The sequence below is a fragment of the Poromitra crassiceps genome, assembly GCF_964638095.1.
Source record: "Poromitra crassiceps genome assembly, chromosome: 11".
NCBI lineage: Eukaryota > Metazoa > Chordata > Actinopteri > Beryciformes > Melamphaidae > Poromitra > Poromitra crassiceps.
In genome coordinates, this window is record NC_139643.1 from 53,470,974 (window position 1) to 53,493,716 (window position 22,743).

Genomic DNA, 22,743 nt, shown 5'->3' on the forward strand with positions numbered 1-22,743 from the left:
AGCTACAACCAGCAGCGCTGGCCCCTGCGTGCGCTGCTGGTTGCAGCTTCTTGCTGGTCTTGATTTGCTGCTGGTGGGCATCGGATATTCTGGCTTGCGTTTGTCAATCCTGTCCTGCTGCCTGGGTCTGTCTGGGTGTTGCGTGCTGCTCTGCGTGCCCCCCCCCCCCCCCGCCCCGCCCGCCCCGCCCCGCCCCGCCTCGCCTCGCCTCAACTGCACACTCCTCCTCCTGTCTGTGGTGGCTCTCTGCTGAGTTTGCTGTGCGCACAGTGAAGGGTGCAGCTTTTTTACAGCGTTCCGCGTGTGTTTGTCACCGGCAACAATGCTTCCAGTTGAGAATAATAACTCCACGGTGTGGATGTGCGGATGTGCTGTCGCAACCGACACAGAGCGGCTCAATTGTGGGAGCAGATTGGCTGCTGCAGGCACAGCTGCAGTAACGTGCTTCAGCATATCGATGCATACGGATGCGATGCGATTTCCGTTTCCATAACGACTTCTTCTTTGTTTTTTCCTTGCCTTTCTGTTATGTGGAGAGCACTGTCGCCACCTAAGGGTTCTGTAAAATAGGTTATAGACCTCCAATAGCTACAATAGTTGTACCAGAGATGTATCAGGGATTGATCCACGTCCCACCGTCAAAAAACGCAATTGACGACAACCGTCGTCATTGGCACTCTACGTCAGTATTTGAATTGACGACAGCTGTCGTCATTGGCATTCAATGAGTTAAGGACCTCCCTCCCAATGGTGCTAATTACAAATGGTCAATGACATGTACGGGTGGCTAGCTTTCATTTTTAATATGCACAGCTGAATTTATATTGCGGTATGATTATCTGGGACATAATCGTATTGATGGGACTATTCTGGTAATTTGGATAGAATGCAGGGAGGGGAAAAAAATGAGACTGAACACTGTACACTGAGTTCTTGCACTAATACCTGCAAATACGTACTACAGTACCTGCAGGGCCTGAAATGAACACCTGCCAAGCGCCATCTCAGCACAGCTTTTCATACTGTGAACCAGCGCATCCTGATAGAGCGGCTCAGAGAGTGGGTGGGCATATCAGGGAGTTTTCCTCATATCTTTCAGATAGGAGTTTCTCTGTGGCTGGCATTGTGCACATCAAAGAAGAGATTTAAAGGAGGGACCAAAAGCAGACTGTTTCTGATCTCAGAGTGTTTGTTACTAAAATCATGAACATCAAATCTAACATAAAATCATTAAAACTGGGCCAGCTGTTGATCTGATTTGTAGCCATTGAGTTGTACATTTCCCCTGCCACCTTCTTTGATCCCAGTGATCGTTTTCATGCTGTCCCAGGCGGAGGCCAGATTATTCATTCTGAGCCGAGTCTCAATTTGATCCTTATATTTCTTTTTTCTGGCCCTGATTTCACGCTTAATCTCTTTTTGCACCTTATGCAAATCTAAGGGGACATTCACACCAAAAGCGTTTTTTTCAGTCAGAACGCTATGAAAATCATGGTGAGAGCGCTTCCATTGTGCACAAAACACAGCGCACGGAGCGTTTTTTTTTGCGCTCCGTTTGCTGCGTGCAGTACGGATCAGAACACAACGACCACACGGACGGTGGCCAGCTGGTTTTGTCTGTTTGAGGTTGTTGTTCACTGTCAACACGAAAGCCAGATTATTGCCAATTCTGGCAGGAGTGGAGGTTGAAAATCCCTCGGGAGGAGAAAAGGTAGGAGTGAAAAAGACGATCAGGGCGCTTTTCCTCTAATGTTCAACTTTTTTCAGCTTTAAAACGCCCACAGCGCTCCTCCAAAAACAACAGACGCCACCAGCGTTTAAACACCAGGTGCGTTCATTAAAAGAGGAGCACGTCCAGCGCGTCCCTACATAGAGAATTAATTGCAGAAAGACGCTGGCAGCTCAAAACGCTTTTGGTGTGAATGTCCCCTAAGTTGCTCCTTTCTCTAAAAGCTTTTTTCTTCTTGTAGAGAAGCATTTTGAGGGACTTAGATACCTACGGGTTAGGGTTAGGGTTAGGGTTTGGCCTAACAGCTGTTAGGACAAACTTTAACAATTTTATCCAGAATAACAATGCTTTCGCAGTAGCAATCAGTTCATCAATGTCACAGGAGGATTCTATAAACATTTCCCAGTCTGTGGAGTCGATACAACCCTGGAGAGTCAGGCAGGCATCATCATTCCAGTCTTTAACCCATTGATACCTGATGCAGCATCTGCGTGTATATCCCTAATTTGTGTGTGTATCCCTTTAAGACCGCGAACCGCGTGACGCTGCATCAGGTATCAATGGGTTAACACGGATGATCTGCTCCTTGCCCCGTTTCAGTGCAGTGCAGTAGACGGGGATGAAGTGCACACAGTTGTGATCAGATGAACCCGGGGGTGGGAGGGGGGTGGATTTATATGCACCTTTAACAGTACCATAACACAAATCTAGAATTGTATTGTGCCTGGTTGGACATGTAACATACTGGTGGAAGTCTCTTCTCGGTGTACAATGGTTCATATCACCAAGAATGATGTTAGGTGCGTTCAGAGATAGCAAAGTCCCCAAATGTTAGTCATTTACTCATAAGCTCATATTTGATCATCTAGGGCATTGGTTCCCAAACTGTGGGGTCCGCGGACCTCCGCCTGGTTGTCCGCGAGAGAATTGCAAAAAACAACTTGTGTCCGTTTTGAACCAGCTAGTAGCCTTATATTGTCATTTAGCTTTTATGCTGATATTGCATGGTTAAATCAGCAAATGTTATTTTAGGGGGGGTATAGGCAGTGGAAGTGCTCCCTGGAAATGTTGGTTTGGTACGTAGTGGTATTTGGACGGAAAAGTTTGGGAACCCCTGATCTAGGGGGTTGACTGACATTATGATCCACAACATAAGAACAGAAAACATTATGATCCACAACATAAGAACAGAAAACATTATGATCCACAACATAAGAACAGAAAACAGTGAAAGTGTCATCAGAGAGAGAGAGGAGTTAGCTCAAGGGCCCAGACGCTCTGGCTTCTCATGGCCAGCTCAAGCGGGTTGCGTTGATAGCTATCAATGTTCATGGGTCGCAGACAGGACACAGTAACACACGAATACAACAGAAAACCAAAATGATCGGAGCGCGGAAGGTGTGCTCCGTCCTCTTCACAAAGTCACGTGACCGGAGCATGAACCCCCAGGGCAACCTGGCAAGAGCTTTTGGTTGCCCGAATAAAAATATGGTTGCCATTTTTAGTCGCCTTATATTTTGAGTAATTAAGATACTATGCAGTCATAAGCCGGCTTAATAATGACGATGGGACAGAAAAGTAAGTATAATAGTCTATAGTATATAGTATAAAAAACATGATTAAAAACACGATTTCAGACGGACAAGCCCGTCTTTATTGTCACACGATTACAATCAACACATGCACGGAGGGCCACAACACACACATGCTGCCGGTGGCCGGTGAAATTTGTCCTCTGCATTTAACCCATCCTGGCTTTGTCCTTTCCTCCGGGGGGCAGGCCAGGAGCAGTGGTCGCTTTCTCGTACAGCGCCCGGGGACCAACTTCGGATGTTGTCGTCACTGGTCGGATGACGATGACGATCTGATCTTCTGCATGTTTTTAATGGGGGGGGGGGGGGGGTTATATACGGAGGAACCCGTATAGGAATTGTGCGGTTATTAACCCGATGCTCTGTTGAAAAGCACAAACCACCAATAGCAGTACTAGATAACTTGACAATGGGAGTAAGCGGCCATGGGAAGTTCATACCCCCCAACAGCATTGTGATTCCAGAAGGAATTGGATCGAAAACGACTGCAAATTCTTTAACTGTTATGGGAATTTGAAACCGTCCCAAAAAATCTGCATAGTTGTACAGCCTACCATTCAAGTCAAATAGTTGACCAACAAGTAAGATATTGTTTTTGAACCAATTCTCATAGAACAATGACTTATTTTTGTAGAGAATGTCCTTATTATTCCAAATCCCGATCTTTGCTTCTGGGACACTCTGCTGCCTTAGTATGACGTCACTCCCCTCTTAACTGATTCACTCATATACCAAAATCCATTTTAATTGAAAAATGTTGATTCTTGTGTCAAATATTAATTTAGATTAATTAATTACAAAGCCTCTAATTAATTAGATTGATTTTTTTAACCACTAATAAATATATATATTTTATATATTTATATATATATATATATATATATATATATATATATATATATATATATATATATATATATATATATATGCAATATCACACGAGAGGGAGTGCTGTCACAGCAGTGCCGATATTAGCCAACAACAGCACGACCTCGAGTGTGATATTGCTTTTATAGAACAGTTCTATTAAACAAATCTGATTAAAAAAATGACAAAAAGCTGAGAAAATACATGATTTCTCTATTTATTCCTCCGCCAACAAAAATAGTCCCCTCAGCTTTCTGCTTTGCCGAAAATGTAGCCTAATCAGCCTAATTAACTGCAGGCTGTCTACTTTACTACTGTCTACTCTACAGCTGTGAAGCATTTTGTTGATTACAGCAGCTGTGAAGCGGAGTGATCTACACACAGTGAAGCGCCAGTGCGTTATCATGAAATATCGGCACTGGTAGGATCCCTCTTGTCCAATCAAATTGCTCGGCCGGAACTACCTGTTGTATAAATATATATATACATACATACATACATAATATATATACATACATACATAATATATAGGAAGGAAATGTTGTACATTTTAAAGTAAAATGCAGCAATCTGGTGCACTATTAGAGCAAAATGATAATGGCTGAGTTTCCCAACAAAGAAGCTTCTTAAGGAGTTAAGAAGCTTCTTAAGGAGTTAAGAAGGCTCCGAAGAAGTGTTTCCCAAACGCCTTCTTAACAAAATCGCTAAAGAAGGCTCTTTAGAAGCATCTTAACTGGAGCTGTCCACCATCTCGATGTGAGAGGTCCTCTGCGGCCCACTAGATGGCACTCTGAGCCCACCAGTGGGCCACGTCCCAGTGGTTGAGAAACACTGTTGTAGAATAACCTAATCGTGGTCATGTTAAACAAGAACTTCTTCTATTAAACATTACCGTATTTATTTCAGACATGGACTGCAGTTCAAATTGCTTTATATACACAGCATACAACAAAATTGCGAGAAACACTACAGAATTTAAGCGACCTTCGGTTCTGTGAAAGGTGCTATATAAATCCACAACATTCTTATTATAAAAGGAATCCATTCTGATTAGAGGAATATAGCCTACGGTAAAACATTTAAAACAAGTAACCATACATACAGGGGAGATTTTCAAGTGTTCCCCAATTTTAAACACTAAAGGGTGCATGAAAGAAAGGAAAAAGGGAAAAACACAAGAGGAACAGTGGACACAAGTATCTCCTTTTGCCTGACGCGGCTGGATCTGCCAGTGTTTCGTCATTAAGAAGGTGTTAAGAATGCCCCAGACCCTTCTTACAAAACCTTAACGAAAGATCATCTTAGCGCTAAGAAGCTTTTGGGAAACGCAGCCTTCTTAACGGAAGATAATTTTAGGCTAAGAAGCAATCGGGAAACGCGTTGGCTTCGTTGGCTTCTTACGGGAGCCTTAAGAAGGGTCAAAGAAGCTTCTTAGCGCTAAGAAGCTTTTGGGAAATGCATGCCTTCGTAACGAAATATCATCTTAGGCTAAGAAGCAATTGGGAAACGCGTTTGCTTCTTAAGGGGGCCTTAAGAAGGGTTAAAGAAGCTTCTTAGCGCTAAGAAGCTTTTGGGAAACCCAGCCATTGTCAGAATGTTTAGTAGAAGAAGAATGCTTGTTCCAGGAAGAAATCACATGAGAAATGGTTGCCTCTTTTTCAGTGGAGGTCCCTGGTTGTGTTCTAAAATTTTCTCCATCCTCACACTCTAAAAACCCCAAAAGAAAATTTTTATTTTTATTTTTTAATCTAACATTTATTTCGGGGATGAACTGCCAGTTTATCTGTCTAGCTAGCTATATCTATACATAATAATAATAATAATTAGAATATTGTAATATGGATGCCATTATTAAGTTACTTTACTTTTTTATATATCTTTTTCTCTTGTTTTATCATTTTGTATAAACTGACCAGCAGCAGGTTTCCTAAAGAACTTGAAGGAAGTCAGAGTCCTCTGAGTTGGGCTTGGTGCTCTTTTCCTTTAGTTTGACATGTGGGCTTGCTTCTCTGTAATGATAAAATAATGAAGTTTTAACGTTAGTCAGAGGGAGGAAGCAGCCTGTGGGCCATATAATCCACATCCCTCCAGTCCTTATCCTACATGATGTAGCCTGATCCTACATGATGTAGCCTTAGCCTCTTTTATTTTCCTTTGACATTTTCATATGATAATGTGAGAACCTAACGTTAATCAAGTCCATTTAACGTAACGTTACTTATTAGTGTTAATAATCACAAACGTACACGGTTATATCATTGAAATGTACTTCAAACATTGGCGTACTGTAGCCTACCTACCTTAGCCTGGTAAACCGCCCGTCACGTGAACTCACATTGCATTTGGTTCTAGTGAAACCTATGTGGAGCTATACCGTCCATCTGGCAGCGTCAGGTTATACCTACCTCGTTGTGTCCATAAAAATGAGGGCTATCCAGTCAACATTAACGTTAGCAGCGCGTGGTCGCACAAACCAAAACATTGGTCCATGTGCCTGACTGATGACGCGAGTGACGTTTTACAAACAGAAAGGAGGGGGTAAACAGAAAGGAGGGGGCTCTGCTCCGCTCTGCTGCTGTCAATCGCTGTCAATTCAGCTCGCCTCCTCCAGGCTCCTCCTCCAGGCTCCTCCTCCAGGCGCCAGGGACAGTCAGAAATTGACAGTCAAAAAGTACTCGGCTCAAAATTGTTTAATGAACGGCTAATTAGCCGGCAGCCGGCGCTTATGGAAAACACTGATATAGGTCGATTCCTTGCGTTTCATACACAGCCTATATCACAATACTCAAGTGTCTGGATCTGTTCTTCTTGTAGGTATGTGTACCTGTTGCTGCGTCACATGTACAGGATCTATGGGCTGCAGCTGCTGCTGGAGGACACCTGGAAGAGGATCCGCTTCCCGGATGTTCTCCGGGTATTCTGGCTGACCAGGGTCAGTGCTCAGGCAGCCATCTTGTTTTACGTGGTAACGAGGGGAGACGCCATGCATGGGAGCTCCGCCTCCAACCCACAGGTGAGATCACTGCTTAAGCTCCGCCTCCAACCCACAGGTGAGATCACTGCTCAGCAGGGCTTTTACACAGGGAGGTAGGGCTGCACAGTGATAGCATATCATTAGCGGTTGAAGCCCCGAAGGGGCTGGAAACCCAAACCCTATTGTATTTGCTGTTTATTCTTATTCCTTTTCTTCTTGCGTAAAACTGTGTACACGTCAGAAACCCTAAGGCTCACAGTAACCAAACTTTGCACATAGGTTGGAAATGTCAGCCACTACTCAGAAACAAACAAAATACACTCTACTAATCTTTGGCGATAATAATAATAATAATTCATTTATTTTATATAGCGCTTTTCAAAACCCAAAGATGCTTAACAGTGAAACAAAAGACAAACAACAGGCAACAGAAACAGGCAACAGATACAGGGAACAGGTACAAATAACAGTGGCGGTTCAGGGCAAGGTTGTATGGAGATATAACATAACAGCCCATTTCACGTTTTGAAATTATGTAGTCCCACGGAGGAGAGCGAGCAGAGATCCAGACTAACCCCCAGATCTCCCTTGGGGCCCTGTGGGCCAGCCCTACAGAGAGCCCTTCCTGCAGAATGTGAATGGACGGTTACTGTTGATGCTGGGTGATAAAGAGTTGTCCACGCCTCCCTACAATATTGAAACTAAGGTTAACAGACGAGCCGGTCTGGCAGAGCTAGACAGAGTTAAACCACCTCAGAACCTCTGGGAATACAAAGCGGTTAATGCAGGGAAGACTATGTAATGTATGTTCTTACTGTATGCAGTGAAGAGCTCTCCTCGTCTCACACTCTTCTACTTGTATCTGTTTGTATCTGATGTGACATCAGCCGTCCAGTTGTGGTTTTTAGTTACATGGCACAATGCCATCAGTGATGTCGCTCGAGCAATTGTGGTTTTTGGTTACACTCCAGCAATTGTGACGTCACTGATTATATCATTGACATTGATTGATGTTATAGACATTGTGATGTCACAATGCCATCAGTGATGTCACTCAAGCAATTATGGTTTTTGGTTACACTCGGGCAATCAAAATGACATCAAAAGTGATGTCATCAGTGATTGAGTGTTGATGTCATGGGCATTGCGACATCATCAGGCTTGAACCCCTGGTACTGCCGCTTGTGGCTTTTGCTATTGACTTTACACAGCCTGTTCAAGCTGGGACCGTTGCGGCGTTATTACGCCTCGCCTCCTGTATAAAAGTCACAAATACGGAATGAGTGGCTCATTTTGATCCGCCTTTCATTCCGCCGTGAGACAGGAAGTTCATCTATCTATCTATCTATCTATCTATCTATCTATCTATCTAAATTTGGCAATTTAGATCTGTGTCTCTTGTTTCAAGAACTTTGTCCAGCCCCAGCTCTGCCGTTTTACGTGCGATCGGCTGAAACTTTCAGGGGGTGTAAAGAGCACCAGGAGAGAAAGAGAGGGGGGAGAGAGAGAGGGAAACATTGCACGCGTGCCAATAGGGCAGGCGAGGCCACGCAGCAACCGAGCTGCGGGCGAGGCCGCGTTGCGTATGCGAGCTGCAGGGCCAGCAGCGGGCGAGCCTAGGAATCGAGTGCGCGAGATGCCTAGTTCATAAAAATGACAGACCGAGACATCCTGAGATGTCAGAGATACAGCCCATGGGCCGGATCCGGCCCCCCAATCGTTTTCATACGGCCCCCGAGATATTTGGGTGCTGCTACCTAATCAGAATCAGAATCAGAATCACTTTTATTGCCACAGTATGCAAGTTACATACGAGGATAACTAAAGACAATCACAAAGTTGCAAGTACAATCAAATCGAGTATATACAATATGTACATGAGTGGTGAAGTGTTCTGTGGATGATAAATATGAATTTACGTTGAATTTACATGAGATTTACAGACTGAGTTAAATAGACGTTAAATTGGCAGTGGATTTACATGAATTTACAGTCGGAGTTAAATAAGAGTTTACATTGAATGTACAGGAAAATGTACAGGCCAAGTTAAATAGGCATTAACTGTGCAGGGAATTTACATGACAGGCATTAAATTTGATATGAGTTCCAGTTTTTTTGGGGGGGGGGGTTCAGTTGAGTTTAGGAGGAGGTAGTGAGTTTGTGTGTGTGTGTGTGTGTGTGTGTGGGGGGGGGGGGGGGGTTGTTGGTGAGGTCCTTGGCGGAAGGGGTTTCCGGGCCTTGTTGGTGAGGCTGATGGCGGTTGGGAAGAACCGTGGGGGAGTGTCTTAAAGAGTTTGTGGCCAGGTTGGGAGGGGTCAGCCATGATCTTGCGAGACCACTTCAGTGTCCTGGCTGCATGCAGGTCCTGGAGGCGTGATTTCTAACCCCACATAGGATAAGCAATAACCACGCCCTGTGGCGCCGGGATTGGCCAGGAGCAACACTGGAGGGCACGCAGCCCAGCGATTTCAACTGAATAGCTCTATTGAGAACGGACAGCGATTTCGAGAGCGGACATTGAGAGCGGACATTGAAATGAATTTTGGTCACCTACCTTCCTTAGCATAGTAATAATAATAATAATAAGTATAATAATTGTAATCCACACAATGTACACAATCTACAAAAACATGCAATAATATAAACGGTGTTGTGTTCACGTTCATAGCTCATATAATATAATGTATCATATCGTTAATTTCAAGCTCAATTCTTACCCAGAGAAAAGGTAGCCTACAGCACTGAAAATGTAACAAGCAATAGTTTTTTAAACATCTTTATTTTAAAAGATGAAAAACCCCACTGCTGGTGCTTTAGTCCCAAGCTTCAATGCTCCTGGCCAATCCCAGCGCCACAGGGCGTGGTTATTGCTTATCCTATGTGGGGTTAGAAATCACGCGTCCTGGAGGGATGGCAGGTTGCATCCGATTATCTTCTCTTCTAATATGAGTCTGACACCCCTTCAGAGAATTGTGTTGCTAGGGAACAGTTTGGAAACACTGCAACAGGAAGTAAGCTGGGGGCAATGTAGGATGCTTATGTTGTCGATTTGAAAGCATCTATAATCGTGATATGAAATATCCATACCATTTCATCGTGTGTGTGTGTGTGTGTGTGTGTGTGTAGGACGTGATGTGGGACCTCTGTAGTAACCTGGTGATCTCAGGATGTGACTCCACCCTCACCGTGCTCGGGATGAGTGCTGTCATCTCCTCTGCTGCTCACTACCTGGGCCTGTCTATCCTCTCCTTTATAGGTAATTATATCATTAAAATTGACTTGTGCAGTGCCAGTTCCTCTCGTCCCTTTCCCCCATTCACCCTCCCATTTGGTCAAATTGCACGAAATTCTACGCTGCACTTATTGGGTCCCCTGCAGTGCACCCGCTAAGTTTGATGTCAATCGGACGAACAGTTCTCGAGATAAATAGGGATGCACCGATCGATCGGCACGTGACCGGAAATGGCCGATTTTCACGTGATCGGCCTCGATCGGTGATCTGTTCCGGTCACTCTAAATAGCCGATTCTGTGAGCCGATTTTCACATGACGTGCGCGCACCCCAAAGCACCGAGACAGGCACCCAGCCACCACGCCACACACGCCAGCAGCATACCTTCCTCGTTGTGGATTTTTTTCACCGTCAGTGAAGTAGACAAAGCTCGCAGTTTGTCACACATGCAAGTCGAAAATAAGCCGTGGAGACAGAGATGCGGCCGAGTCCCGCTCGGCTGGAGTCCAGTCAGAGCGGCTCGCCGCACCTCACTGGCCCCTCTCTCTCTGCTCTCTCTCCCCGTGAAGCGGTGCTCCAGCAACCCGCCACCGCGCACAGCCCGCTTGGCGAGGTGAACGCGAGCATTGTGTCCAGCGCCAGCAGAGGCTGTATCATGTAATATCAACAGAGAACCGAGACACGAGCTGAGGAGGTAATCAGGCGTTACTCGGAAGACACAGGAGAATACACAGGTGCAACGGCCAATATAACCAGTCCCCGACCTGCATTCTCCATTCCACATCAGCGCTGCTGCCTCAGACTGTCACTCATGTTGCAACGTGGTGGATACAGGAGAGACTATTTGTTTCGTATTGCAAATAGAGCGACATGAGAACGATGGACATAATAATAAAAATGCATCGGACTCACAAGTGTGCAACGTTTTCTGTGCGTGATGATATTTTTTCGGATGGCAGATAAAAATACGCATACCAAACTTCGGACTGTATGTAAACTCCGCCTGATATTCAGACTGAAGATCGTTACTGTAACTCATAAACTCATTTCCCCTCTACTCAAGAGGACTGGTCTGGAGCCAGGCTATAAACTCCTTGTCCATGGATCATTTTGATGTTCTGTTGCACCTGTTTTCTTTTGGAAAAGTAAATGCATGATAGCTGTGGGATATAGGCTATTGGATTTAATTTAATTTTTGTATTCATTGTATTTGCACAAAAAAGCTCTGTCCAGTAGCCTAACCTGGAACACTTTTATTTTGAGATGTGTTTGAGTGAGATGGTCCTACTTCATGCAAATGATAAGAATTGTTTATTTGTTTATTTGGATTCCCATTAGATCTAAGAATTGTTCTATGAATCTTAATTTTCAAACAAAGTTACAAAAACGTTTGTGTAAGCTGTCAATTGTTGTTTTTAGAAAAAAAAATCGGAATCGGCAAAAATCGGTATCGGCAAGTCAGACTATTCAAAAATCGGAAATCGGAATCGGCCAAGAAAATGGCAATCGGTGCATCCCTAGAGATAAACCATTGTGTGTTTCCAGTAGGTGGCGCGATGACTACAGAGATTAGAGTAGAGATGCTCCGATCGATCGGCACTTGATCACAATGGGCCGATTTGGCCTCTATCGGCTTTGATCGGTGTTCTCAAAATAGCCGATCAAAGCAGACTGATCAGATGCATTCCAGACGATTAACTGTGGCTACAGTGCGCACCTAAAAGGACTTCACTCCTCTGTCCCTCCCTCAATCCCTCAATGTATCAGCAGCATAGATCCTCTCTGTCTCTCCCTCCCTCCCTCCCTCCCTCAATCACTCACTCAAGGTATCAGATACACACACACAGCTTAGATACACACACACATGCTCTCTGCAACTGTTCATTCCAAACCCACCCGCTTCCTTCAGAGAGAGCACTTAATTACTGAGTAAACACAGCTGGTCTGGCAGAGCTATCCGGCTTCTACGACTCCCCAGGGTCCTAAAAGCATCCCTGTTACATAGGATGTGTACTTTCCTCTGACTGTCTGAATGGTTGTTCAATTCAGATTAATTCAGATCAATTCAGATTAATATTGAAATGGTATTTAAGAGAGAGTGTAATAAATATAATAATACAAAATATAAAATATAAATATATATATATACAGATCCTTTCCAAAAAATTAGAATATCATGGAAAGTTAGTTTTTTTCCATAATTCCTTTAAAAAAGTGAAACTTTCATAGATTATAGATTCATTACACACAAAGTGAAATATTTCTAGCCTTTATTGGTTTCATTTTTCAGAATTTTGGCCTACAGCTCCAGAAACAGCTCCAATACAGTATTTCAAGAAATTATTATAGCGTGAAGAAAATCAGCAGTTACTTCTCAGTTATGACTGACTCCAGCCTCAGTCCACTCCCTCTGAATCTCTGCCAAATCTTTGAATCGTCTTTGCTTGACAATCCGCTGAAGTCCACGGTTATCCATGTTATTTCCATGATATTCAAATTTTTTGGAAAGGATCATATATATATGTAGCATTATTTTATATATATATATATATATATATATATATATATATATATATATATATATATATATAAAATAATGCTACATGATAAAAAGAAGGCTTCAATCGACGCCGTGATCAGTGATCGGCGATATCGGGATCGGCAGATACTGCTTCCAGTGATCGGTGATCGGTGATCGGCCTAAAAAAAGCTGATCGGAGCATCTCTAGATTAAAGTTCTCCATCGCTACGACGGATTTCCGTCAATTGGAGGCATGAAATGTGAAAAACACAAAAATTAAAGCCCCCTCGTTTCGATGTGTGTATTGTATGGAGTTTGAATGGAAACTTATTTAGAAAATTTCTGGCCGGACATTCAAATGATCCTCCTGGGGTGTGTCTAAGCCACAATAAATCTAAAAAGGTTTTTCTACGGTTTCCAGATTGAACATCAAGATTCCTTGCCTGTTTCAACGCACCACAGTTTACGTTTAGAGAAACATTTTGCACGTTGTGCAACCCTGCAGTGCTCACGTTATCCAGTTGCTTCAATAGGATATGTTAACAAAACATGTCGCAAATATGTTGCCAACGTTAAATTAGCCCTCAGGTGTTGAAATTTGGCACGTGAATCGATACTCAGTAGTGCCAACATAATTCAGTCAGTGCCATAAAAGTATGGAAGTACAATACCCTGCCCTGGCTGAAACGCGTCCATTGTTTGTGCTCGTTTGTTTTTGTCGCCCCGCTGTTTGCTCTCCATTCATCCTGGATAGCATGCTAAATGCTAAATGCGGTAGCCTGGTAACAATGTCACTCCTGCTCCCGTGGAGTGCTTATAGGAAAGGACTGTGTTGCTTCCACGGCGCATTACTTTAGTTGCAGAGCGCTTTTCTTCTTATGAAATTAACACCAGCAATGGTCCGACCAATGAGAATTTGGTCGGACTGGGAACCAACCAACCAGAAGTTGTCAGCCCTCTAACCGACTAGTTGCCCACATCCATAATAATAATCAGAATCATTATAACTTAAATTTAAGAGCACCTTTCACAGACGCAGGGACACTACAAAGTCATTAAATGTAAGTAAATGTAAAAAGTGACTGCAGTGCAGTATGTGTCATGTGCGGGCGTGGTGGAGACAAGACATTACAAGCAAAACATGACAAGAAAAACATTTTGAAAATTTGTTTGGGTAACCAGTAAAACGGTTAGATGCTATTTTGAATGTTATATATTTGTAACACACACTGTAACTGTATTGTAAATTGTATCATGTAATAATAAGCTTGTGTTGTGTTGTGGCACCCCCCTCAGGCTCGACAGAGGAGGAGGACAAGCGCTTGGGCTTCGTGGCTCCGGTCCTGTTCTTCATCCTAGCCCTGCAGACTGGACTCAGCAGCCTGGACCCTGAGGAGCGCCTGGTGCGTCCGTAACATCAAGCCTTAAAGTCAAGCTGAAGTGAAAAATTGCTTTTTAACTATTTTAGATCATATGCCAAAAAGAAAATCACAAAAATCTAATTTCTTTGGTTTTTCACATCAAAAGTCAACCATGCACCTGACTAGGAACCTTTCTCCCCCCCCCCCCCCCCATATTTTATAAAAAAAAAATCTGAACAGTACTCGAACAAAACACACGAACAGGCTCAGACACTGGGGGGAAAAAACATGATCAACATTCAATATTACAACCTGGTGCTTATGTACTTATAAGAGATATTGTGCAAGGGATCCCATGCAAGGGGTCCATGAGAAACCAGCCAGGTGAGTCACCCGTCGCCCCTAACCTCATCAAGGTAGGCCAGGAACGGGTCCCAGATGGCAGAGAATTTTCTAAGTGAGTTGGTCCTCAGGAACCTAAGTCTCTCCATCCGTATAACAAAGGTCATGTCCGTCAACCACAATTGAAAAGAAGGTGAAGAGGGGGATTTCCATTCCTTCAGAATTAGTTTCTTGGCAACAGTTGTCCCCTGCGTCAGAGACTGCTGCACAGCTGTAGGGAAGTTCAGAGAGGACTCGAAGATGACGAGTTCTGCCTCTGGCTGAAGGGTTATTTTGTAGGCCTTAGAGTGACCGGGAACCTTTCTAACATGGTACGCAGTACATTTGTATCATGGTTGTTGATGGCCATCTTGTTATTGTTTGTTGTTGTGCAGGTGCGTCTGAGCCGTAACATGTGTCTGCTGTTGACGGCCATATTGCACTTTGTGCACGGCATGACGGAGCCCGTGCTGATGTCACTGAGTGCCTCACACGTGTCATCGCCACGACGCCACGCCCCTGTGCTCACCGTGTCACTCGCCCTGCTGCTGCTGCCTGTGGCCCTAAGCCACGCCCTCTGGCACCACTACGCCCTCAACACATGGCTGTTCGCTGTCACCGCCTTCTGTGTCGAGCTCTGCCTCAAGGTGAGAGGTTTTCACTTTGAGACCTAGCTTATTTCCTGTCAGCTATTGTATTAGCAAACACTGCAACAGGAAGTAAGCTAGGGACAATTTAGAATGTTTATGCTGTCGAGTTAAAACCGTCTATGTGTAGCAACCGTTTTATAAAAGCAACACACCCCGTGAGGCTGTGGTTTAGATTCACTCCATGTTCAAGCGCGCGGGAAGCTGGGTGCTATGGGTGCTGCAGCACCCCCTGGTGGCAAGAGATGGAACTTTCGAAATTGTTGCATTTGGCTCTAGCCTACTGTGTTTCTGCGCATGAGTCTGTGCTGTGTAGTGGATATCTTGTCCATATACGATCTTTGCTCAACGCAGTGGTTCTTGGGTAAAAATAGGATCCACACAGTAGTGTGAAGCATGCACTCCGGGAAATGCTGAAGTTTTGTTTACTTAGCCTCACGTTGAAACTATGGTTTACATAGCTGTGTTTACTTTGTTCACGGAGTCGGAGACAAAAATGAGACTCTGCCAGTCAAATCCCAACTTTGTGAAGAGAAAGAGATAGCCTACGAGATGATAAGCTGACAAAAAAAGAAAGAGAAGATGGGAGGAATAGCAGGTAGGCTATCACTTAGCCTGGGTAAACCCAGCCTCCACATGACTGTGCTATCAGGGTTAAGAACCCCAACCCTCTTCGTGACTGATAGCACATAGAGGTCACGTGGAGACTGGGTTTGCCCAGGCTAGCTATCACTGTCCCTGATTCCTGAGGGTAAATTGAGTAATGCTGCAGAGAAGAGGGGAATATACTGAATAATGACATCACAACAGTATAATCCTAATGTTAATTTAAAATTAAATATTCCTCTAAATATGGCTAAAAGTCCAAAAAACGTAAAACTTTCTTCTGCGCTGCCCTTGTGGGCAGCACCGAGAGTCCCTTCCTTACAGCACCCCCTACTTAATAGTAGTTCCAGCGTGGCTGTCCATGTTTAGAAATGGCTTATCTCTCCTCTCGTTATGAACTTCCACACCAGTTCCTATTCGCGCATGCTTTGAATCGAACAATCGTCCAAAAAAATTAAACCGGTGGTGGACTCAGCCAATCGTCGGTCAGCGATATATTTGTCCAATCACCCAACCCTACTCACCTGTTTGTGTGTCTCCCCAGGTGCTGGTATCTCTAACAGTGTACACTCTCTTCATGCTGGATGGTTTCTATGCTGTGCTGTGGGAGAAGCTGGATGACTATGTTTACTACGTGCGCTCCTCGGGGAACGTGATGGAGTTCCTGTTTGGCCTCATCATGTTTGGAAACGGAGCCTACACCATGATGTTTGAATCAGGCAGTAAGATCAGAGCCTGCATGATGTGCCTCCACGCCTACTTCAACATCTACCTGCAGGCCAGGAATGGCTGGAAGACGTTCTCCAACCGAAGAACCGCCGTCAAGAAGATCAACTCTCTGCCTGAGGCCAAAGGAGAGAGGCTGAGGGACATCGAGGATGTCTGCGCCATCTGCTACCAGGTAGGCTGCACCATTAACATATAATTTATAACAGCGGTGCCCACTAGGTAGATCTCGGTCCATCTATAAGTAGCTCATCAAAGAAATCCAAAATGTATTATTTTATTTTTAATGCCTAAACTAAATCCCACTCATGTATAGCTAACTCAGTATCTACAGTATTTAAAGGGATTCGCCAACATTTTGGGGGATTCGCCTATTTGCCACATTGCCAACAGTAAATGGAGAATGTGGATGCCTTTATCGTCACTGCGCGTGTCCTAGAAAGAGCGGTACAGCCCTCTCCGCTACTTAGCTAGCGCTACAATGGTAGTGAACGGTACAGCTGCCTACAGTATCGATACTATATCGACACAGTATCGATATAGTATCGATACTGTATCGATACTATATTGAGACTGTATCAATATGGTATCGACACAGTATCGATATAGTATCGATACTGTATCGATACTATATTGAGACTGTATCAATACGGTATCGATATTGTATCGATATATATATATATGAAGAGAAAGGAGAGTCCCCACGCACAGCCAGTGGAATGATCAGTTGCTGGTAGGTTGCAGGTACAAGGCATAAAACAAAAGAAGGTACCACCGCACACTGAAGTAAGGCTTTACTGTGATTTATTCAGCAAACGACGCGTTTCGCTGTAGCAGCTTCATCAGGTTTGCTCATACAACCATGAGGGCCCAGGTGAGCCTAAGTAGTAACAGGACCTAATTGGTCACATGACCAATTAGGAAATCACAATTTTTTTCTGTTTACAGGTTGCAGAAAAATACATAATATCATAGTCAACAAAGTAAATACAATATCACAAAAGGAATGGCGATATATAATAATAAGTTAAAAAGCAAGGACATAAGCTAGCATTAATATGCAGCACTGTCAGAGTTACAGAAATGAGCACATTCGAAGGTTGAGCTCAAAATCTATAAAGAATAGGAGGACCTATACAATAAGAGTTACAGCAATGCAAGGTTAAGCTCCAATTCTATTTAGAAAAAGAGGAACCACAACATTAATCTAAGAGTTACAGCAATGCAAACAGTTACAAGGTTAACTCATTGAGTGCCAGCCACTTTTGGAGAACGGACGCTCCCAGTGCCAGTTTTCAGAGCGTTTTCAGTGATTTCTCGAGGCCCACAGAATATTGTGTGATATTAATATGTAAACACCGAACACGCACAAAGAACGAGCTGGCTCTATTGTATCATCAGCAAAAAAAAGTTTATTGATACCATTTTCCATTCTTTAGTTATGAGCCGGAGAAGATAGGTCATTTTGAGCAAATACAGGCGTTTCAAATTATTAGCTGAGATATTCCGCCTTTTGTGAAATGAAGCATTTCAAGCACATTCACTGACTGAAGATAATATTTTCTGATGTAGTGACGTGGTGTAGTTGTGTGATGCCCTGCGTGCCCCACCCCCCTCTCCCCTTCCTCAGCTGCAAACTCCTCCCCACACTTCACACAGCCTAACATGCACCCACTCTATTTTCGGAGTGCTCCGTTTTTTGTGCGCCGGCTCCCAGCGCGACACGGAAGAGCCAAACCGGACTGCTGAGAATGGTTTGGCGTCGGGTGCTGCTTTTCTGGCTGCTAATCGTGTGGAGAAACTATACAGACAGACAGACAGAGACAGAGGGGCTCAGTTGTGAGCGCGGATTGACTGCTGTTCGCAGCCAACGTCAGCTCCCGACAGAGCAATCTATATGGCTCTGGCTGCAGCATGCATCGGTTTCTCTTTGATCACGGCTTTTTCCTGCTGTTTTCCGGACCTGTCTCTAATCTGGAGAGCACTGTCGCCACCTAATGAGTCCGTAAAATAGGTTATACACCTTCAATAGCTCCCATATTTGTACAGGAGATGCCTGAGGCTTTGATCCACGTCCCACCGTCAAAAAACGCATTTGACGTCGATCGACGTCCTTGGCACTCTACGTCACTATTTACTTTGACGTCGATCGACGTCCTTGGCACTCAATGAGTTAAGCTCAAATTCCATTTAGAAAGGGAGTACCTAACATTAATCTTAGCATAACAGCAATGCAAACAATTACAAAGATAAGTTCAAATTCTATTTAGAAAAGGACAATAATAAGAATTACAGCAATTGGCAATAAAGAAGGTTAAGCTCCACTTTAGTGATCGAACCAGGCGTTTTGACGGTACGATTCTTTTTAAACTGACATATTTGTGTCGAGTCCACCCCTGGGGATACACAGTGATCGAACCAGGCGTTTTGACGGTACGATTTTTTTTAAACTGACATATTTGTGTCGAGTCCACCCCTGGGGATACACACAAGGCCGGATTAACCATAGGGCAACCGGGGCAGGTGCCCCGGGGCCCTCGGGGTGAAGGGGCCCTCCAAAAAACAAAACAAAAAAACATTTTTTTTTATGCTATGTTGCTAGGCAGCGCGAACGGGTGAAGGCAGGCAGCTGCGTTTCACTTCCGGGTTTCACTTCCGCGTTTATCCGGTCCGGCGGTAAGGAGAGAGAGAGAGAGAGCCCCCTGTTGACGCGAGTTTAGGCAGACACAGACTTAATAATCATCTAAGGGAGCAATCTCCGATTCACACGGCTTTGGTCTCAGCTACTATTATAGGTAAGATGTGATGCATCAATATTGTAATTATACTGTTTAATAACAATCGAAAAAGTTGCTCATAGCTGCTTTAATAACATATTTCTTTCCTGAATGGGGATGATTAAATTTCTTAGTATCAAATGTATTTGAACAGTGTGCACATTTACCACATCTGTAGTTCCCATACACTTGTTGAGCGAGCCAGTTAGTTTGTATGGGCTCTTTATACATGGAGGAAACAACAACATCTCTTATATTTCTGCCCCTTCTAAAGCTGAACCGGGGTCTTGAAGAGGACAGGTGGTTCAGGCCTGGGTCACATTCCAAGATATGCCAATGCTTGTTTATAATGTGTTTGACTTGCTTGGAGGCAGTGCAGTATTCAGACACAAAAGTGGTTCTGCTTTCAGTGTGTTGGGGCGGGGGATTGAAGAGCTCCTCCCGATCTCTGCCATTCACTTTTTCAATAGCTTTGTCAATAAGTGTTTGGTCATATCCTCTTTGTCTGAAACGTTGAGCCATTTCTTTAGCCTTAATTTGAAAATCGTCCTCCTTACTGCAAATCCTCCTCAGTCTCACAAACTGACCATAAGGGATGTTGTTAATCATATGGTCAGGATGGAAACTGGTGGAGTGCAAAAGAGTGTTTCTATCGGTTCCCTTTCTATAAATAGATGTCTCCAATTGTCTCCTTTCATTAATAGAAATCAAAAGATCCAGGAAATGAATATTTTCACAACTAAATTCAATAGTGAAGTGTAAAGTGGGGTAGGTACTATTAATATAGTCAGTAAATGCTCTCAATTCCTGTTCAGAACCATTGAACCCCATGATGAGGTCATCAATATACTGTTTGAAGAACAGAATGTTGTTAGAAAAAGGGTTATTGTTCAAAATATATCTATTTTCCCACAAACCCATGAATAAATTTGCATAATTTGGGGCGAAAGGTGATCCCATACTTGTGCCTTGAACTTGCAAATAATATTTGTTATCAAAGATGAAATAATTACATTTCAAAATGAGACAAAAGCAATTCCATTGGGAGATCATCTTTCTTAGGGCCAAGGTAAAACTCCATGGCTTCTAGACCGCCATCATGTGGAATGTTCGTGTATAGGCTCTCTACGTCAAAAGAGACCAAAAAAGCATTATTAGGCATAGATATATCAGACAAAAATTTTAAAACATCTCTGGTGTCCGCTACATATAAGGGAAGTGTCTTAACAATGTCCCTGAGGAAGTGGTCTACAAACTGACTTAAAGGTTCAGACAGTGAATTATTACTGGCTATAATGGGCCTACCTGGAGGGTTATCCAACCTTTTGTGAATTTTAGGCAGCAGATAAAAAATAGGAGTGACAGGGTGTTCAGTTTCTAAAAATTCAAATTGACTCTTCGTGATCAATTTGTTTCTCAATGCAGCATTCAAAATTTCATCCCTTTGTGCTTTAAAAGTATCCACAGGGCTCTGCAGCAACGGGCTATAAAAGGTGGTATTGCTTAACTGTCTAAGGGCTTCAGCGACATAGTCCTTGGTGTTTTGAATAACCACTGCACCTCCCTTGTCGGCTGGCTTTATAACAATTCTAGGATTACCATGTAGATCATTCAGGGCTTTTCTCTCGAATACAGTGATGTTACATCGGCCCTTAACATGGTTTGTGGAGCTGACAGCCGCTGCAATGTCTTTTTCCACTAGCTTACTGAAGGTAGCAAGTGTGGGGTTGGGAGCCCCAGGAGGCATAAACTTAGATTTTTTCTTGAACTTGCTCAGGGGATCAGTACCTCCCCCAGTAGATACATCAATTTTGGTGTGAAAAAAATGTTTCAAGTGTAGCTGCCTAAAGAATAAGTATCAACCTTTAATTTGAAAGCATTGACATGATTAGTCGGGACAAAGGAGAGTCCACGACTCAAAACATTCAATTGGGGGGCTGTTAGGGTGTGATCAGAAATATTTATTACCGATTGTAATTGTCCCTCTGGCTCCGTGTTGTCATCTGCCACTGCCCGCCGGCCGCTTTGTAGAGATCTCCGCTGTCCCCTCCTCGTTTTCTTGGGCGGCCCCTGCCTTGTCCGCGTCCTATTCCTAAAAAACTCTCATCTGTGGAGGATGCACTCTGCTCTTGGTCGGATGACCACTCCTCACTGGTCAGGAGAAGCCCCCGGCGTTGTCCTGCTCGGCTGTGACCTCGTCCTCGTCCTGGTATATATATATATATATATATATATATATATATATATATATATATATATATATATATATATATATATATATATCTCGATATAATATCATACATATATATTGATTGATTGATTGATTGATTGATTGATTGATACAGTCTATAGCGGCGATCCTCAAAGTCCGGACTCCGGTCCGCATCCGGACCGAGATGCCGTCCTATCCGGACCGAGCCCTGTAACCTACAAATCATTGATAACTTACATTTTCACAGAGCGTTTCTATTTTAACCGGCACATGCTTTTCTAGTCTTTACGGTAATACTGGTTCATCTGCCAGGAAGCTCACAGACCAATGCATGCGCTGTAAATCATCACACGTGGTGCTACTCGGCCAATCAAATAAGCGAATCGTTTCTCTCTGTTGCTTCGTTCTCAGTGGTGCTGCGAGACACACGGACAGAGGCGAGTTGAGGCGAGAGATAGTAATTTCACATGGTGTGCAGGTGTGCTCAAAAGAAACCACTCTTACACGTCCATTCATTGTTCTTACGGGCAGATCAAAACCAGTATGTCTCATGTGAAGTGCGGTGCGATCCTGACCTGTCTATGGAAGCGTCACACATGAGCAAACACACATACACACACCAGGGCACACTCACTACCCACCGCAACAGCATGCGAGGTTTGCATTGCAATTTCATTGATCGACAGACAGACCGACAGACAGATACGGAGCTCACTTATCTCAAGAGAAAAGGTTGTTTGTTGGCTGAGAGTGTTAAATGTGAAATGGAGTGAAGAAAAGGGGAAACGCATTTCTCTTAAATTAAAGCACTTCATTTTAAGATAAACATTTTTCCAAAGCACTCTGTTGTATGTTATTTGTAAATGCATTATTTTACTTGAAATGAGAAAATAACATTTATTTATTATAGTAGGCTAGTTATGTAGCTATAATTAATCCAGTTAAATATGAAAACTGTAAATAAGCATTGTTGATGTTTATTTTGATTTAACAGTCAGTTGTTGACTACGGTACATACAGACGTAGGCTACCATTAGCCTACTTCAATCATTGAGTTCAATGGCACTGAATCATAGCGCAAGCTACGTTACAATGTTCCGGACCTTTGCTTGAGGACAT

General features: G+C 43.6%; 1 protein-coding gene across 1 annotated transcript in view; it reads left to right on the forward strand.

Moving 5' to 3' along the window:
* The window catches only part of rnf139 (ring finger protein 139), a 38,872-nt gene that overhangs the window by 9,653 nt on the left and 6,476 nt on the right, over nt 1-22,743 (forward strand). The window contains exons 4-8 of the mRNA XM_083646550.1: nt 7,003-7,201; nt 10,289-10,418; nt 14,211-14,317; nt 15,052-15,303; nt 16,454-16,810. Coding sequence (XP_083502676.1) covers nt 7,003-7,201; nt 10,289-10,418; nt 14,211-14,317; nt 15,052-15,303; nt 16,454-16,810 — 1,045 coding nt within the window. The remainder of the gene's footprint in view (nt 1-7,002; nt 7,202-10,288; nt 10,419-14,210; nt 14,318-15,051; nt 15,304-16,453; nt 16,811-22,743) is intronic.